Source organism: Capricornis sumatraensis, chromosome 4, assembly GCF_032405125.1.
Source record: "Capricornis sumatraensis isolate serow.1 chromosome 4, serow.2, whole genome shotgun sequence".
Taxonomy (NCBI): domain Eukaryota; kingdom Metazoa; phylum Chordata; class Mammalia; order Artiodactyla; family Bovidae; genus Capricornis; species Capricornis sumatraensis.
This window is the reverse complement of record NC_091072.1, coordinates 139,324,073-139,341,352: the sequence shown is the minus strand read 5'-3', so window position 1 is coordinate 139,341,352 and position 17,280 is coordinate 139,324,073. Positions and strand designations below refer to the sequence as shown.

Sequence of the window (17,280 nt, the reverse complement as noted above, 5' to 3'; positions counted from 1 at the left end):
TGGAGAAGGAAATGGCAATGCACTCCAATATTCTTGCCTGGGAAGTCCCATGGACAGAGGAGTCTGGTGGACTACAGTCCACGGGCTCACAAAAGGATTGGACACAACTTAGTGACTAAACAAAGCATTTCTCAGTATGGTTTTAATTTGTATTTCTAATTTATGCACACATAAGGCCAAGCTCATGTGATTAAGAATACTTTTTGCACCTATTTTCTATAAACTGTCATTGTATATATTTTGTCCCATGTGTGCACACTCGCGCTATGTGGGTGGTATATATATTACCCCCAGGAAATAAAATCTTCCTAATTTTTGTACCTTTCTATCCTCAATGATTCAGTAAACTTTTCAGAAAACATTATGATGTGTGGACCTGGGTTTTGTGTGTGTTTGTGTGTGTGTATCTGTGTGTGTATGTGTGTGCACATGCTATGGAAGATGGAAAGCATAGTACTTGTACACTTTTTAAAAACTTATACATTTTTCTTTATCATATTGCCTAAAACTCTAGCTTTAGTAGGTTAATCAAATAGCCAGTACATTCATATCAGACTTTAACCTGACCCAGAGCACATGAACGAGACTGAGAGGATACAGAAACAAGCTGGTTTATTTGTGTGTTAAGCTTGGATTTTGTGTCAGACATTGAGTCAGGTTCTAGTAATGAGATAGATAAGACAGTACTTCTATGCAAGAAATTTATTCTTTAGTTCTAATTTGATCTTCTCTTTAATTGGAATGTAATTTTAAAGACCATTTTCAGTATTCTCGCCATACCATATAAATCCTGAGTAGCTTTCTAGAAATCTTACCTTTGTTCCTTCTAATATAGCTCTCTTTGTTGCCCCTACAAACAGCCCATCCAATTGTGCCACAACATAGCCTGCGTGTTTCCAAAATGGGTCATTCTTGTAATATTTGATGTTCTCCCGGGTCCACTGATCTTGCTTCCTGGAAGACAAATTAGATTTGTACTAGTGGTCTCTACAGTTGTTCTTCTAAAGCTGAATTAAAACCAAGCACTTAAAGATTATATATTCATATTCCTGTGCTAGTATAGGGCTTCCCTGGTGTCTCAGATGATAAAGAATCTGCTTGCAATGTGGGAGACCTGGGTTTGATCCCTGGGTTGGGAAGATCCCCTGGAAGAGGGCATGGCAACCCACTCCAGTATTCTTGCCTGGAGAATCCCCATGAATGGAGGAGCCTGATGGGCTACAGTCCATGGGGTCCCAAAGAATCAGATATGACTGAGTGAATAAGTACACACAAAAGCTAGTATAATTTAAATTCTGGCTCTTGTAACATTCCAGTCATTTTGAAAAGATATCAGAGCAAATCCTAAATGATTTTTTATTTCTCCCAAGGACTATGAAAGTGAACATGTTAGTTGGTCAGTCATGTCCAAGTCTCTATGACCCCATGGACGGCAGGCTGCCAGGCATCTCTGTCCATGGAATTCTCCAGGCAAGAATACTAAAGTAGATAGCCATTCCCTTTTCCAGGGGATCTTCCTGACCCAGGGATTGAACCCAGGTCTCCTGCACTGCAGACAGATTCTTTCCTATCCGAGCCACCAGGGAAGCCCCAAGGACTATGACTCTTTTTTTATAACTCTGCATGCTTTACCTAGAACTATCTAGAAACACAGATGTGATATTTATTTATTTATTTATTTATTTATCTGTGATATTGAGACCTAAGAAAGCTGAGGACAGACTATTCAAATGCATCTCATATAACATTACAATGTTTTCACTAAATCCATAAGGACAAGTTGAGTAACTTACTTTTGTAGATATAAGGGGTAAAGTTAAACAGGAAAAAGTAAAAGCTCTTAAGGACATAGTGGTTTGTATTTGCTTATATGTCTCTCAGATCATTTTCATAGTATATGGTTTGTTCTATTCCAGTTTTTGCCAATAACTGCCTCAACGACTGTCCTGCAAAAGAGTCTTTTTGTTGCTGTTTTATACTCCTTTCATTCTCTCTTGTGTTTTAATTGTCTGCACTTTATGCAAGATGCGTTGGCATAACTTTGTATACTAAAAGCAGTTTCTGACTTGTTCAGGCTATCTCCAGATCAATTTAAAAACACAGTATCACTGCTTCACGAGATCTAGCCTAGATGCTCTGAAGGACCTTCACATCCGACAAACAGGTTGTTAGGTATATATTTTAGAGGTCCAAACCAAGAGTTCTTCTATTCCCAAATTAGTCTCAGTCTGTCATTCCCACAAATGTAAAACAAATTATGAATATTGAGAATTATTAGCCTCCAGAAAGGCTAATAAATAAAAATATTTTTGAAGGATGTTAGGAATTATAACTTAAGATTTGCACTAATTCCCCAACTAGGATGAGTCACCAGGTCCATGAAAAGGAAGCACCTTAGAGAGGGAGGAGGGGGATTTCTGAAGGAGAGGATCCCCCAGGTGGAAGGGATCCAGGGGCTTGGTTTTGCCTGTCTTGTACTGTGAGGTTTCCTCTAGCTGTGTTGCAGCTGACAATGTGATATATTAACCTGACCTCTGAAAGGGCATAAATTAGAAGGCATTTGTCTGCAACCAGTTTTTATGCTATTACCAAAAGGTGCTACACTTAACTATAAGAACCACTCCAGAGTCCTGCCTTAGAGATAGAAAAGAAATTGGTGAAGGAAAAATGGCTGTTTGAAATGACAGACTCAATCCCTGAAGCCTCAGTAGCGATGAGAAGAGGAATGCTAATCATACGTACATTAAAAAGTCCTGCACTTTATTCAACATGGAACGTTCCTTAATCAGCTGTGGGTAGAGGTTTGTGAAGTGGTCATCCATGTGTCTGAAACAAGAGATGAAAATTGTTACATTTCAATTTTTGTTCTGGGATTATCCCATCACAGTAAATTACTTGATATTTTGGCCAAGTGATATGTTCCCTATTGCAAACCTTCCCTATCTTTTTTAGTAACTCAAACACACAATTTAAAATTGGAAATATTTTCAATGTATAGAAAAGCATAGAATATAACAAATACCCAAGTATCCACTAGTCAACTATATTCAATCATTCATTATATTTTACTATATTTCTTTCATATTTTTAAAAAAGATATAAAACATAAGAGTTGAAGTGCTGACATTAATTGTCCTCCCTTCTCCCTAGAGGCAACTGCAATCTTGAATCAGGATTTATTATTCTCATACATATTTTAATAACATATATATTTAAATATTTAATCATAAATAATGTAGAGCAATGAACCCAAGTACTGCATTTCAGAGTCTTTTGTTGACTATGAGGGCTACTCCATTTCTTCTAAGGGATTCTTGCCCATAGTAGTAGATATAATGGTCACCTGAATTAAATTCACCCATTCTAGTCCATTTTAGTTCACTGATTCCTAAAATGTCAATGTTCACTCTTGCCATCTACTGTTTGACCACTTCCAGTTCGCCTTGATTCACGGACCTAACATTCCAGGATCCTATGCAATATTGTTTTTTACAGCATTGGACTTTACTTCCACCACCAGTCACATCCACAGCTGGGCACTGTTTTTGCTTTGGCTCCATCTCTTCATTCTTCCTGGAGTTATTTCTCCGCTCTTCTCCGGTAGCATATTGGGCACCTACCGACCTGGGGAGTTCATCTTTCAGTGTCACATCTTTTTGTTTACAAGGCAAGAATACTGGAGTGGTTTGCCATTCACTTCTCCCTTCTCCAGTGGACCATGTTTTGTTAGAACTCTCCAGCATGACCTGTCCATCTTGGGTGGCCCTACATGGCATGGATCATAGTTTCATTGAGTTAGACAAGGCTGTGATCCATGTGATCAGTTTGGTTAGTTTTCTATGACTGTGGTTTGCCTTCTATCTGCCTCTGATAACGTTAAGAGGCTTATGGAAGCTCTGAAGAGAGACTGACTGTGGGGTTCCAAAGAATAGCAAAGAGAGATAAAAAAGCCTTCCTAACTAATGGTATGATCACTCACCTAGAGCCAGACATCCTGGAATGTGAAGTCAAGTGGGCCTTAGAAAGCATCACTACGAACAAAGCTAGTGGAGGTGATGGAATTCCAGTTGAGCTCTTTCAAATCCTGAACGATGATGCTGTGAAAGTGCTGCACTCAATATCCCAGCAAATTTGGAAAACTCAGCAGTGGCCACAGGACTGGAAAAGGTCAGTTTTCATTCCAATTCCAAAGAAAAGCAATGCCAAAGAATGCTCAAACTACCGCACAATTGCACTCATCTCACACACTAGTAAAGTAATGTTCAAAATTCTCCAAGTCAGGCTTCAGAAGTATGTGAACTGTGAACATCCAGATGTTCAAGCTGGTTTTAGAAAAGGAGGAGAAACCAGAGGTCAAATTGCCAACATCTGCTGGATCATCAAAAAAGCAAGAGAGTTCCAGAAAAACATCTATTTCTGCTTTATTGACTATGCCAAAGCCTTTGACTGTGTGGACCAGAATAAACGGTGAAAAATTCGTCAAGAGATGGGAATACCAGACCACCTGACCTGCCTCTTGAGAAATCTGTATGCAGGTCAGGAAGCAACAGTTAGAACTGGACATGGAACAACAGACTGGTTCCAAATAGGAAAAGGAGTACGTCAAGGTGTCACCTGCTTATTTAACTTATATACAGAGTACATCATGAGAAATGCTGAGCTGAAAGAAGCACAAGCTGGAGTCAAGATTGCCGGGAGAAATATCAATAACCACAGATATGCAGATGACACCACCCTTATGGCAGAAAGTGAAGAGGAACTAAAAAGCCTGTTGATGAAAGTGAAAGAGGAGAGTGAAAAAGTTGGCTTAAAGCTCAACATTCAGAAAACGAAGAACATGGCATTTGGTCCCATCACTTCATTGCAGATAATTGGGGAAACAGTGGAAACAGTGTCAGGCTTTATTTTTTGGGGCTCCAAAATCACTGCAGATGGTGATTGCAGCCATGAAATTAAAAGACACTTACTCCTTGGAAGGAGAGTTATGATCAACCTAGATAGCATGTTGAAAAGCAGAGACATTACTTTGCCAACAAAGGTCTGTCTAGTCAAGGCTATGGTTTTTCCAGTAGTCATGTATGGATGTGAGAGTTGGACTGTGAAGAAAGCTGAGTGCCAAAGAATTGATGCTTTTGAACTGTGGTGTTGTAGAAGACTCTTGAGAGTCCCTTGGACTGCAAGGAGATCCAACCAGTCCATCCTAAAGTTGATCAGTCCTGGGTGTTCATTGGAGGGACTGATGCTGAAGCTGAGGCTCCGATATTTTGGTCACCTCATGCGAAGAGTTGACTCATTGGAAAAGACCCTGATGCTGGGAGGGATTGGGGGCAGGAGGAGAAGGGGACAACAGAGGATGAGATGGCTGAATGGCATCACTGACTCTATGAACATGAGTTTGAGTGAACTCCAGGAGATGGTGATGGACAGGGAGGCCTGGCATGCTGCAATTCATGGGGTTGCAAAGAGTCAGACACAACTGAGCACCTGAACTGAACTGAACTGATCAATGCAAAGAAACAGAGAAAAATAATAAAATGGGAAAGACTAGAGATCTCTTTAAAAAAAATTACAGATACCAAGGAACATTTGATGCAAAGATGGGCACAATAAAGGACAGAAATGGTATGGACCTAACAGAAGCAGAAGATATTAAGAAGAGGTGGCAAGAATACATGGAAGAACTGTACAAAAAAGATCTGCATGACCCAGATAACCACAATGGTGTGATCACTCACCTAGAGCCAGACATCCTGGAATGCAAAGTCAAATAGGCCTTAGGAAGCACTACTATGAACAAAGCTGGTGGAGGTGATGGAATTCAAGTTGAGCTATTTCTAATCCTGAAAGATGATGCTGTGAAAGTTCTTCACTCAATATGCCAGCAAATTTGGAAAACTCAGCAGTGGCCACAGGACTGAAAAAGGTCAGTTTTCATTCCAAACCCAAAGGAAGGCAATGCCATATAATGCTCAAACTACCACACAATTGCACTAATCTCACATGCTAGTAAAGTAATGCTCAAAATTCTCCAAGCCAGGCTTCAACAGTATGTGACTGATCAACTTTCAGGTGTTCAAGCTGGATTTAGAAAAGGCAGAGGAACCAGTGATCAAATCGCCAAGATCTGTTGGATTATCGAAAAAGCAAGAGAGTTCCAGAAAAACATCTAATTCTACTTTATTGACTACATGAAAGCCTTTGACTGTGTGGATCACAACAAACTGTGAAAAATTCTTAGAGATGGGTATACCAGACCACCTGACCTGCCTCCTGAGAAATCTGTATGCAGGTCAAGAAGCAACAGTTAGAACTGGACATGAAACAATGGACTGGTTGCAAATTGGGAAAGGAGTATGTTAAGGCTGTATATTGTCACCCTGCTTATTTAACTTACATGCAGAGTACATCATGAGAAATGCTAGGCTGGATGAAGCACAAGCTGGAATCAAGATTTCAGGGAGAAATATCAATAACCTCAGGTATGCAGATGACACCACCCTTATGGCAGAAAGCAAAGAGGAACTAAAGAGCCTCTTGGTGAAAGTGAAAGAGGAGAATGAAAAAGCTGGTTTAAAACTCAACATTCAAAAAACTAAGATCATGGCATCTGGTCCCATTACTTCATGGCAAATAGATGGGGAAACAATGAAACAGTGAGGGACTTTATTTGTGGGGCTCCAAAATCACTGCAGATGGCAACTGCAGCCATGAAATTAAAAGGTGCTTGCTCCTTGGAAGAAATGCTATGACAAACCTAGACATTATATTAAAAAGCAGAGACATTACTTTGCTGACAAAGGTCCATCTAGTCAAAGCTATGGTTTTTCCAGTAGTCATGTATGGATGTGAGAGTTGGACCATAAAGAAAGCTGAATGCCAAAGAATTGATGCTTTTGAACCGTGTTGTTGAAGACTCTTGAGAGTCCCTTGGACTGCAAGGAGATCAAACCAGTGAATTGTAATGGAAATCAGTCCTGAATATTCAGTGGAAAGACTGATGCTGAAGCTGAAGCTCCAATACTTTGGCCACCTGATGCGAAGTACTGACACTGGAAAAGACCTTGATGCTGGGAAAGATTGAAGGCAGGAGGAGAAGGGGACAACAGAGGATGAGCTGGCTGGATGGCACCCCAACTTGCTGGACATGTGTTTGAGCAAGCTCTGGGAGTTGGTGATGGACAGGGAAGCCTGGTATGCTGCAATTCATGGGGTTGCAAAGAGTTGGACATGACTGAGTGACTGAACTTAACTGAATGCATAGCATTATTTATCATGTTTCAGAACATATATAAACAAGTAAATAATATCATACTATCTACCACTCTAACTTGTTTGTTTCCACATGACATTTTTAAATTTTTTTGCATTTAGTGTCATAATATTTAATACAAATCTATAGTATTAAATTATATTAATATAATTTATTCTGTAAGTGGTCTAAATGACATGGTCAGTTCTTTTTTTAAATGTTTTAGTTGGAGGATAATTGCTTTACAATATTGTGTTTGTTTCTGCCATATGTCAGCATGAATCAGTGATAGGTATACACACATCCCTCCCTCTTGAAACTCCTTCACACCTCCCACCCCTCCATATGACATTTTAAAAGAATTATCTATGTTACTATCAGCTTAAATTTATTTTTTTCATGTGCTGATGGTATTCCATGCTATGACTATGTAAAAATTCATTTATGCAGGCCTATGGGTGGCTCAGACGGTAAAGCGTCTGTCTACAATGTGGGAGACCTGGGTTCGATCCCTGGGTTGGGAAGATTCCCTGGAGAAGGAAATGGCAACCCACTCCAGTACTCTTGCCTTGAAAATCCCATGGATAGAGGAGCTTGGTGCAGGCTACTACCCATGGGGTTGCAAAGAGTCGGGAACGACTGAGCGACTTCACTTTCACATGGTAAACATTTAACTGTTTTTTTTATTTTTCACTGTTATAATACAACTTCAAACATTCTTGTAAATATCTCTTTTTACACATTTGTTTTTCTAGGATATACACATATACACACACACACACACATAAAAACGCTGGGGTGAATATTCTATATACCTAGAGTTATAGATATTGCCAAATTGTTCTCCACAGCGATTGTACCAAATTACATTCTTCTGAACTACATGTTAGATTTTCCTTTGCTCCATAGCTTCACTAACACTTGGCATAGTCAGACTTTCAAATTTTCAACAATTTGATGTATTTGAAATGATATGTTGTTTTAATTTCCATTCCCCTCAGGATTATTTGAGCTTCTTTAAAACTTATTTAAAAAATTAAATGTCCCTCATATGATATACAGTAAGCATTTTTGGTGAGCTATACTCGACATATAACATTGTGTAATGATTTGATGCATTTATCTGTTTCAATATGATTGCCACCATAGTATTATATTAGTAACACCTCTATCATGGTACATAATTATAATTTCATTTTTTGTGATGAGAACAATTAAGATCTAATCTCTTAGCAGCTCTGAAGTTTATAATCAGGATGGTTGACTACAACCACTATGCTGTGCCTTAGATCTCTAGGACTTATTTACCTACTGGTGGCACATTAGTGTCCTTGACCAATATCTCCTCAATTGAACATTTTTTAATTGATGAAAATAATCCTTTTACATCTATTGTGATTTTAATATACTTGGATTCATTTTTATAATCTGTCCTGTTTTCCAATTACCATCCCTTTCTTCATCATTCTTTTATATTTTCCTTATTAGATAACATTTTATTATTCTTCTTTTAGCTTCTGCCAATTTAGAAGCCATAAAATGTACAATTGACTTTTGAACAACATGTGTTTGTACTACAAGGGTCCACTTACATGTGGATTAAAAAAAAAAAAACATACTCTTTAAATATGGAAGCCCAATTATAAGTCTACATGAGGGTTTTTGATTGCATACTGCTGGGTATGGGTGTACCAATGCCTCTAACCCCAGCATTGTTCAAGGGTCAGCTATATGTCCATCCTGAGGGCAACCATCATTAAAAATTTCAAAAACATTCATAACTATGCATTTTACTATAAAATCTAAGTGAATTTTTGCTTGTTTTTGGCTGCGCAAAGTGGCAGATGAGCTCTTAGTTCCCTGACCAGGGAGTAGCCCGTGCCCCCTGCTATGGAAGCACAGAGCCAACCACTGGACTGCCAGGGAATTCCCATATAAAATCTAAATGAATTTTATATTTCTCTCCTCCTCCAAACATACACATCTTAGTGAGCTTTACCTACCCATTGACATCATCCATCATGTTATTGTTCGAAGATTTAGTTTTACCTTTTCAATGACAAAAATTAAATTTTTTCAAAGTTTTACAATTAAATCTTACTAATTTCTTTCTTTCTTGTGTTAATGATTGTTCCTTATATCCCAAATATTCCCTCCTGCTATTCTTGTCAGTGTGTGTCCTATAATATCAATAGGTTAATAGAAGTCTGGCGTGATGAAATATTTATCTAAAAATATCCTTATTTTGACCTTGCTCTTGGATAATTTAAATAGTTTTAAAACTCTAGTTATTTTTCCTTAGTACTTTTGAAATATTGGGCTTCCCTGTAGCTCAGTTGATAAAGATAAAATTATTCCCTTTATCCTCAGTTCTCTGTAGTTTCACCCTCTGGGTTGTAGCAATGTAACAGGCTGTGTCTTCTAACCAAGGACTCCTTTGTTTATTTGTTGTGTGTTTTGCTCCACTGGACTGCTGGGGAACTCTGAAAGTGTTTTATTTTTTTCCCCCTTTCTTTGTTTTGGCTGCACTGGGTGATTTGCAGGATCTCAGTTCCTCGAGCAGGAATTGAACTTGGGCCATGGCAGCGAAAGCCTGGAATCCTAACCACTAGGCCGTAGGGAATTCCCTTCACGTCTTTTTCAGTTTTGATCAATTCTCAACTACTACTCTGTTAACTCTTCCTTATCTGAAATTCCCTCCAGTTTTTCTTTTTCTGGGGCTTCTGATAGACATATGTTGGAGTTTCTTAATCAAATCTCTCTATTTAATAACAGCTCTCTCATTATTTTCACCCCTTTCTCTCTCTGGGCAGTGTACTATGTAAATCCCTCAATACCGGTGTTTGCTTCAGAAATTATTTCTCTGACTTTGTCTCGACCAAGGTTGCCCACTTATTGATATTTAAAAAAATTAATTTCCCTAATTTTCATTTATGATATTTCAAACAAGTTCTTATAAAATATCTACCTATCTTATCTTCCTTCTTGTTGCACTAATTTTTCAAGTTTTCCGTCATTTATAACTTAGAGTACCTTAAGCATATTTAAAGTGTTTGTTCCAAAGACAAGGGCCCAGTTAGAGGCGGAGGAGCTGTGGCTGCTTGAGCTGCACACAGCAACTCACTCCTCCCCACTCCCCCACACTGGCATCGGCCTGCTAACCGGCAGGTGACAATGGTGAAAAAAACCACTCCCTATGATGTCTGGGGGTCAAACCCAATGCCACCCAAGAAGAACTGAAAAAGTCTTACAGGAAACTGGCCTTGACGTACCACCCTTGATAAGAATCCAAATGAAGGTGAGAAGTTTAAACGGGTTTCTCAAGCTTACGAAGTGCTCTCTGATGCAAAGAAAAGGGAATCATATGACAAAGGAGGAGAACAGGCAATTAAAGAAGGTGGAGCAGGTGGTGGTTTTGGCTCCCCCATGGACATCTTTGATATGTTTTTCAGAGGAGGAGACAGGATGCAGAGAGAGAGAGGGAGGTGAAAACATTGTGTGTCAACTTATAGTAACCTTAGGAGAATTTATATAATGGTGCAACAAGAAAACTAGCTCCACAAAAGAATGTGATTTGTGACAAATGTGAAGTCTGAAGTGGTAAGAAAGGAGCAGCAGAATGCTGTCCCAGTTGCCAAAGTACTGGAATGCAAATAAGGATTCATCAAAATGGACCTAGAATGGTTCAGCAAATTCAGTCTGCCTGCATGGAGTACCAGGGCCATGGGGAGTGGATCAGTCCTAAAGAGATGTAAAAGCTGCAACGGAAGGAAGATAGTTCAAGAAAAGAAAATTCTAGAAGTTCATATTGACAAAGGCGTGAAAGATGGCCAGAAGATAACATTCCATGGTGAAGGAGACCAAGAACCAGGACTGGAGCCAGGAGATATTATCGTTGCTTTAGATCAGAAGGACCATGCTGTTTTTACTCAATGAGGAGACCTTTTCATGTGTATGGATATACAGTTGATTGAGGCATTGCGTGGCTTCCAGAAGCCAATATCTACTCCTGACAACTGAATCATAGTTATCATTTCTCATCCAGGTCAGATTGGTACGCATGGAGATATCAAGTGTATGCTAAATGAAGGCATGCCAATTTATCATAGGCCATATGAAAAGGGTCACCTAATCATTGAATTGAAAGTAAACTTTCCTGAGAATGGCTTTCTCTCTACTGATAAACTCTCTTTGCTGGAAAAACCTCTGTCTGAGAGGAAGGAGGTAGAAGAGACTGATGAAATGGACCAGGTAGAATTAGTGGACTTTGATCCAAGCCAGGAACGATGGCACCATTACAATGGAGAAACATATGAGGATGATGAACACCATCCTCGGGGTGGTGGTCAGTGTCAGTCCTCTTAGTAGGGCCCTGAATAACACCCACTGCTGGTGTTTTATTTGCAGTAGTGATTGAGTAAAGGACTATAATCATAATTGCTCACTACTTGCTTTTGTTTTAATATTCAACTATAGTGTTTTAAACATTAAATGAAGAATAAACTTGAATATAAAAACTCTGACTTTGCCCTGTATGTATGATGACTTCAGTGTGCAAGATAAATTTAATACTTGTAAAAACTACCTTAAAAAATTTCCCCTAGCATTTGTTAGGCCATACTTTGTAATTGATTTCAGCTATGTACATGGAATAGCTTAGACTGAAATGCCAGGTATATGTATTGACTTCAGGGTATGACCCTTAATTGTTCAGCTATTAAATTAAAACTATATTTAATGGGCAGTCAGACAAAGAACTTAATTTGTAGAGAAGTGTTGGTCTGTATAGTTGTATTAAGTGGGATTCATTGTGATGCTTCTGTATTTATTCTATTGCCTCAACTATTATTTGAAGATGGCATGCTGTACAATTTAATTTAGCCTGTGGTATCAGTGATAGAAATGATACCTTTCTAAAGAAGGGGTTTATCATAACATGCTGCTTCTTGAGGGCTTGCATTTGTGGAACTGCATTCTCTTCTGCTGTGTTGTCTTTTATTAATATATATAGCTATTGGTCCTTGTTATTTTTTTTCTCCCCCTTCTCTTCAGACCACAGTATTAGAGTAGTGACTTCTGGATCAGGGAAACTTAGAGGTTAGAGTGATAAGAACTTTACATGGAGAAGTAATTTGCATGTATGAGATAGGAAGGTTTTTGTAGGTATGTTACAGGCTTACTTTAAGCCATTTAACATGCTCCAGAGTAACTGTAATTTAATGTCGGTACTATAGCAAATTATGATGAATAGCTTTAATTGTATGTTTAAAGTCATATGTTCACAAGCTTAAATCTGTGTATCAGAATTTAAGCAATTCTTGAAATGTATGAATGTCTATTTAATATACTGATTACAAAGCAAAAGAAAAAAATTCTTCAAGTTTTCCTTAAGCATATTTAAAGTGTTTGTTCCAAGGACAAGGGCCCAGCAGATCCATACTCCCTCTCTTTGTTTTCTGCCCCATTTCTGGTTCAAGAGTTGTTCAACCCTGTTTGGGGGATCAGCTATATTACCACGAAGCTCTCTTGCGGCACATTTTGTCTACCATTTACTCTAAATTTAGAGCAAAGTAGGTCAAACTGTGAGCCCCTTGCACTCTCTGGACTGGAAGTTTACCTAAAGTCTGAGTTCTAGTTTTCATTTGATGCTTTTTTGTGCTGTGCTGTGCTGAGTCTTGTTTGACTCTTTGTGACCCCATGGACTGTAGCCTGCCAGGCCTCTCTGTCTATGGAATTTTCCAGGCAAGAATATTGTAATGGGTTACCATTTCCTACTCCAGGTAATTTTCCCGACCCAAGGATTGAACCTAAATCTCTTGAGTCTCCTGCATTCTCTGGTGGGTTCTTTACCACTTGCACCACATGGGAAGCCTGAGGCTTTTGTTGACCTAGAGTTCAGCACTGTAAGCAGGCCATGACTCAGCTTTCAAAAATGGGAATTTGGCCCTCAGCACAGTGGAAATCTAGATATCCCTTATCTAAGAGTTTCCAGCACTGCAACTGACAAGATGGGAATAGAGTTTTATTGCCTGTTAGGCAAAAAACATTAAAATCCTTTGAAATCTCTTATGGTCCTTGCCTTCAACAAACTTCATGAGGCCGTTTCCTTCAAAATATTTGTAAGTATTTTTTTTTTAAATTGAGGAATTGCATATAACTTTTATTTATATATCTGTTATGCTGCCATATTCCTCTATCAAGTTGATCCCTTTTTTATCACCTTTAAAATGGAGGGAGAGAACAGCAATAAAGCTAGACAGGTATGTGGGTGACAGGGAAGAGAACTTCTGCCCTGGCCTCATAGATCAGGGGAATGGAATGCAGAAACTACAGATATGCTGGGTGACTTGGTTTAGTTGCTTAGAAGCAAAAGCCCTGAAGTTTCCCCTCCAAGGTTGCCTGGGGAAGCAGAGATGGCTTCCTGGACTGTCTGGGCTCATGAGCTAAATGCAGCAAACCCTGCACCCACCTTGAGTTTTAGCGGGCAGCCAGGGTTGCTCTTGTCAGGTCTAGGGAGGAATAAGAGGACACTGGGGGCTGATGAACCTCCTCGGGGCAGAGGACTAATACTTGGGGTGACTACTGCGGACTCAGTGGCATTGATTGTGCAACTGGAGACCAGGGAGACCATGGAAGCCTCATCTGATGTCAGGTGGGGAAACACCGAAGCTAAAGACTCAACGAGATCCTTCCACTTCAGTAGATGCTCCAGAGAAGGACGCAAGACAGACAATCACTACTTAAACATCTCCCCTCCCTCCATGATGCCTCAGTAAAACCAGTCCATTCTGGAGACAAGTGTTTGGGACAGGAGTGTAATATTCTGAACTGCTTGTGTGTGCGTGCTCAGTCAAGTCTGATTCTTTGTGACCCTCTGTCCATGGGAATCTCCAGGCAAGAATACTGGAGTGCGTTGCCATGCCCTTCTCTAGGGGATCTTCCCAACCCAGGGATTAAACTCACGTCTCTTATGTCTCCTGTATTGGCAGGTGGGTTCTTTCCCCTAGGGCCACCGGGGAAGCCTATTTTGAACTGACTTAGTCTCAATGATAAATTATTTTGTTCTTACTGAAATAACTACGGTCACATTTCTTGCCACGAGGAGGAATGGGCTCTTAACATTAAAATGATTTAAGTGAAAATGAAGTTCTATTTTTTTTGGAAAAAAATAATCTGTGGGCTATTGACCCACAGTGGTCACTCAGGTAAAGAAACAAAAGTCATACTTTTTAGCTGAACTGTCCACCACTGCATCTTGCCCAGCTCCATTCAGAGTTCCAGATCCTCTCTACTTTTCAGTCTATTTCAATACAGGGCCATGTTTCTCAACTGGAGTGATTTTCCCATCCATTTGGCAATGTCTGGAGACATATTTCATTGTCACAATAGGGGGAGGGAAGGTGTAATTGGCATCTAGTGGGTAAATAGCAAGGACGTTGCTAAACATCCTACAATGCACAACAAAGGATAATTCAATCCCCGATGTCAAAGTGCTGAGGCTGAGAAACCCTGAAACAGAGGAACATTCATCCTGACTTGGGGGTGGAGCTGAGGAGGTCCACATCACAGTAGACAGGACAGATGGAGATAGAGGAGGGTAATTAGGCTAGAATTATTTAAATTGCTTCTTTCTTTTTTGGATGAGGGCTAAATTTTTTTGATTCTGACATTCAGAGCAGGTGAAGAGAAACCTGTACCTTGAGATCAGAAGTGGAGGCTTTGCCTGATTCTGCCCCATCTAGGGGCCCTGAGGAACATAGTCCACTCACAGCCCCCTCAGAAGGCTGAGGCCCTTCTCTGACCCTTGGCCCTGGGACTCTACACTTTGTGTGTGTTATAGCAACACAGGACAGCAAATAAGAGCAGAGGCTTTGAATTCTGAGCTCAAAGCTCAACCCACTCCTTCTGGGCTCTTCGGGCATATGAAAGACTCCCAGCTTCTCCATGTCTCTGAATTCTCATCAAACAGAACCCACACCAGTCTCCAGGTCAACGATATGTTAGATTTAGTTCCAGCTCCTATGGTGTGTAAAGTCAGTAAGTTTCCTCCTAAGCTGGCAGAGACTTCAGCCACCTTTCCATCTCTCACACACTCATATGCCCACTTTTCCTTGAATCTATCTGCATTATGTTAATACCATATCACTTGATATGGTATAGCCCACTCCAGCATTCTTGCCTGGAAAATGCCATGGACAGGAAAGTCTGGTGGGCTACAGTCCATGGGGTCGCAATGAGTCGGACACGACTGACTGAGTTTCACTTAGTGCTTGTCAGGAGCTCTCTCCTACTCTTTCCTAGCTGTTTTGATTTCTTGCTTCCTTTAGTAGGAATGAGCTCCTTTAGTATTTCCCATTGATTAATCTATTTGTGTTTGTACATGTTGTGTGCATGTGTGTGGACTCCATAACTAGATAGCTTGTTTCCAAACCTGGCTTCTGCTTACTTGATTTGTGACTTTCAGCTAGTTACTGAACTTCTCTGTGCCCTAGTTTTCTCATCAATGATATGGAGATAATAATAATATATATCTTAAAGCACTGTTATGGATTGAAATAATTTAATGGGCTTCCCAGATGGCTCCGTGGTAAAGAATCCACTTGCCAATGCAGGAGACACAAAAGTCATGTGTTCAATTCCTGGGTCAGGAAGATCCCCTAGAGGAGGAAATAGTAACCCACCCCAGTATTCTTGCCTGAAGAAGCTCATGGACAGAGGAGCCTGGTGGGCTACAGCCCATGGGGGTCGCAAGGAGTCGGACACAATTGAGCATACACACACCTCATACAAGTAATATAGCATATATAAAATGTTTTGAACAATGCTTGACATAGTTTAAATTATATATATACATATATATATATATGCTAGTCGTTATCATCATCATCACCATTTTGTGGTTCATGTTAAGTTCCAAATAATTACTGGTTAATGTGTCATTTGATAATTTTGAGGGTGGAACTGTGTCTTACTTATCTCTGCTGTGCCTACAGCCTTGACCTGAAGCCATAGTCAGTTTCTAATATCAGAAGGAGCAAGTTTGGGGGTATGGAGGAGATTCTTGAAGTATCTCTTGATGGTAAGACAAACATTGAAAAGGTTTCACCTTTTGGCTGCTTTCTCTACTTTCTCTGCTTATGTCAAAATCTTGCTAGAATATCTTTTCATCACAGTTTCAGCAACTGTTGTGTCAACACATTAACTTAAAAAGAGTGAGGAAAGTACTGAGGAACTCACTCCCCACTGTCTCTCTGTTCCCAGAGCCCAGCACAAGGTAGTATTCACAAGTGTTGGCTGCATGGAATTCACTCACCCAAGCTGGGTAAATTCTGAAGTAGTCATTTCTGCAGCTGCTCCAGCAATGCATGAGATCAGTTGCTTTGCTAAAAACTAGAGCAGACCAGGTCCCCACACCCTCATCACCATTCTTTCCAGAAAGGTCTCATGACTCATTTTATTAAAAACCAATCTATGGCTGTTTATCAGCTTTTACCTCATTAGTGAGCCATCAGAAACTCTTAATTTGCAACTCTTAGGGAGCCACCCCAGTAGAGTTAAAAAAAAAAAAAAAAAAGATAAAAGGAGGAAAAAAATTCCATCTGGCCAAGACAGGGCATTACATGGAAATGGGTAGCTCACACTTCTGATTCATCTCTAATAAAACTGGAACAACAACAAGATTCAGTTCAACTTAACAAACCTGTTAAGTAAGTGCTGGTGGCAGAAGTGCTGGGCTGGGCTTCTGGGGTATACACAGATGAGAAATGGGGACCCTGTCCGCAAAGCATGAACAGATGGTGGAGGAGAAAGATGGAGCTTTGACCCAGTAGAAATGGAGTCAGAAAGAGCTTCATCAAGGAGACAGCGTCTGAGACGGGTCTTGGAGGTTGAGCAGTATTTTGATCGGTAAAGATATGAAGAGCAGCATCTGGCTCTTAGGAATCATAGTTTGAAGAGTTGCTAGGAAGGGGATGTGCAAGAGGCAGAAGGAGATCACGGCACGGCTCACAGGCGCATGTGAAATGCGTGGT

General features: G+C 40.0%; 1 protein-coding gene and 1 pseudogene across 1 annotated transcript in view; one reads left to right on the top strand and one right to left on the bottom strand.

Annotated features, from left to right (window-relative positions):
* Nucleotides 1-17,280, bottom strand: part of PLBD1 (phospholipase B domain containing 1) — a 91,794-nt gene that overhangs the window by 38,925 nt on the left and 35,589 nt on the right. Inside the window, exons 3-4 of the mRNA XM_068971311.1 lie at nucleotides 2,743-2,826; nucleotides 816-954 (exon numbers count right to left, since the gene is read on the bottom strand). Coding sequence (XP_068827412.1) covers nucleotides 816-954; nucleotides 2,743-2,826 — 223 coding nt within the window. The remainder of the gene's footprint in view (nucleotides 1-815; nucleotides 955-2,742; nucleotides 2,827-17,280) is intronic.
* On the top strand, nucleotides 10,424-11,614 carry LOC138078891 (dnaJ homolog subfamily A member 1-like; annotated as a pseudogene).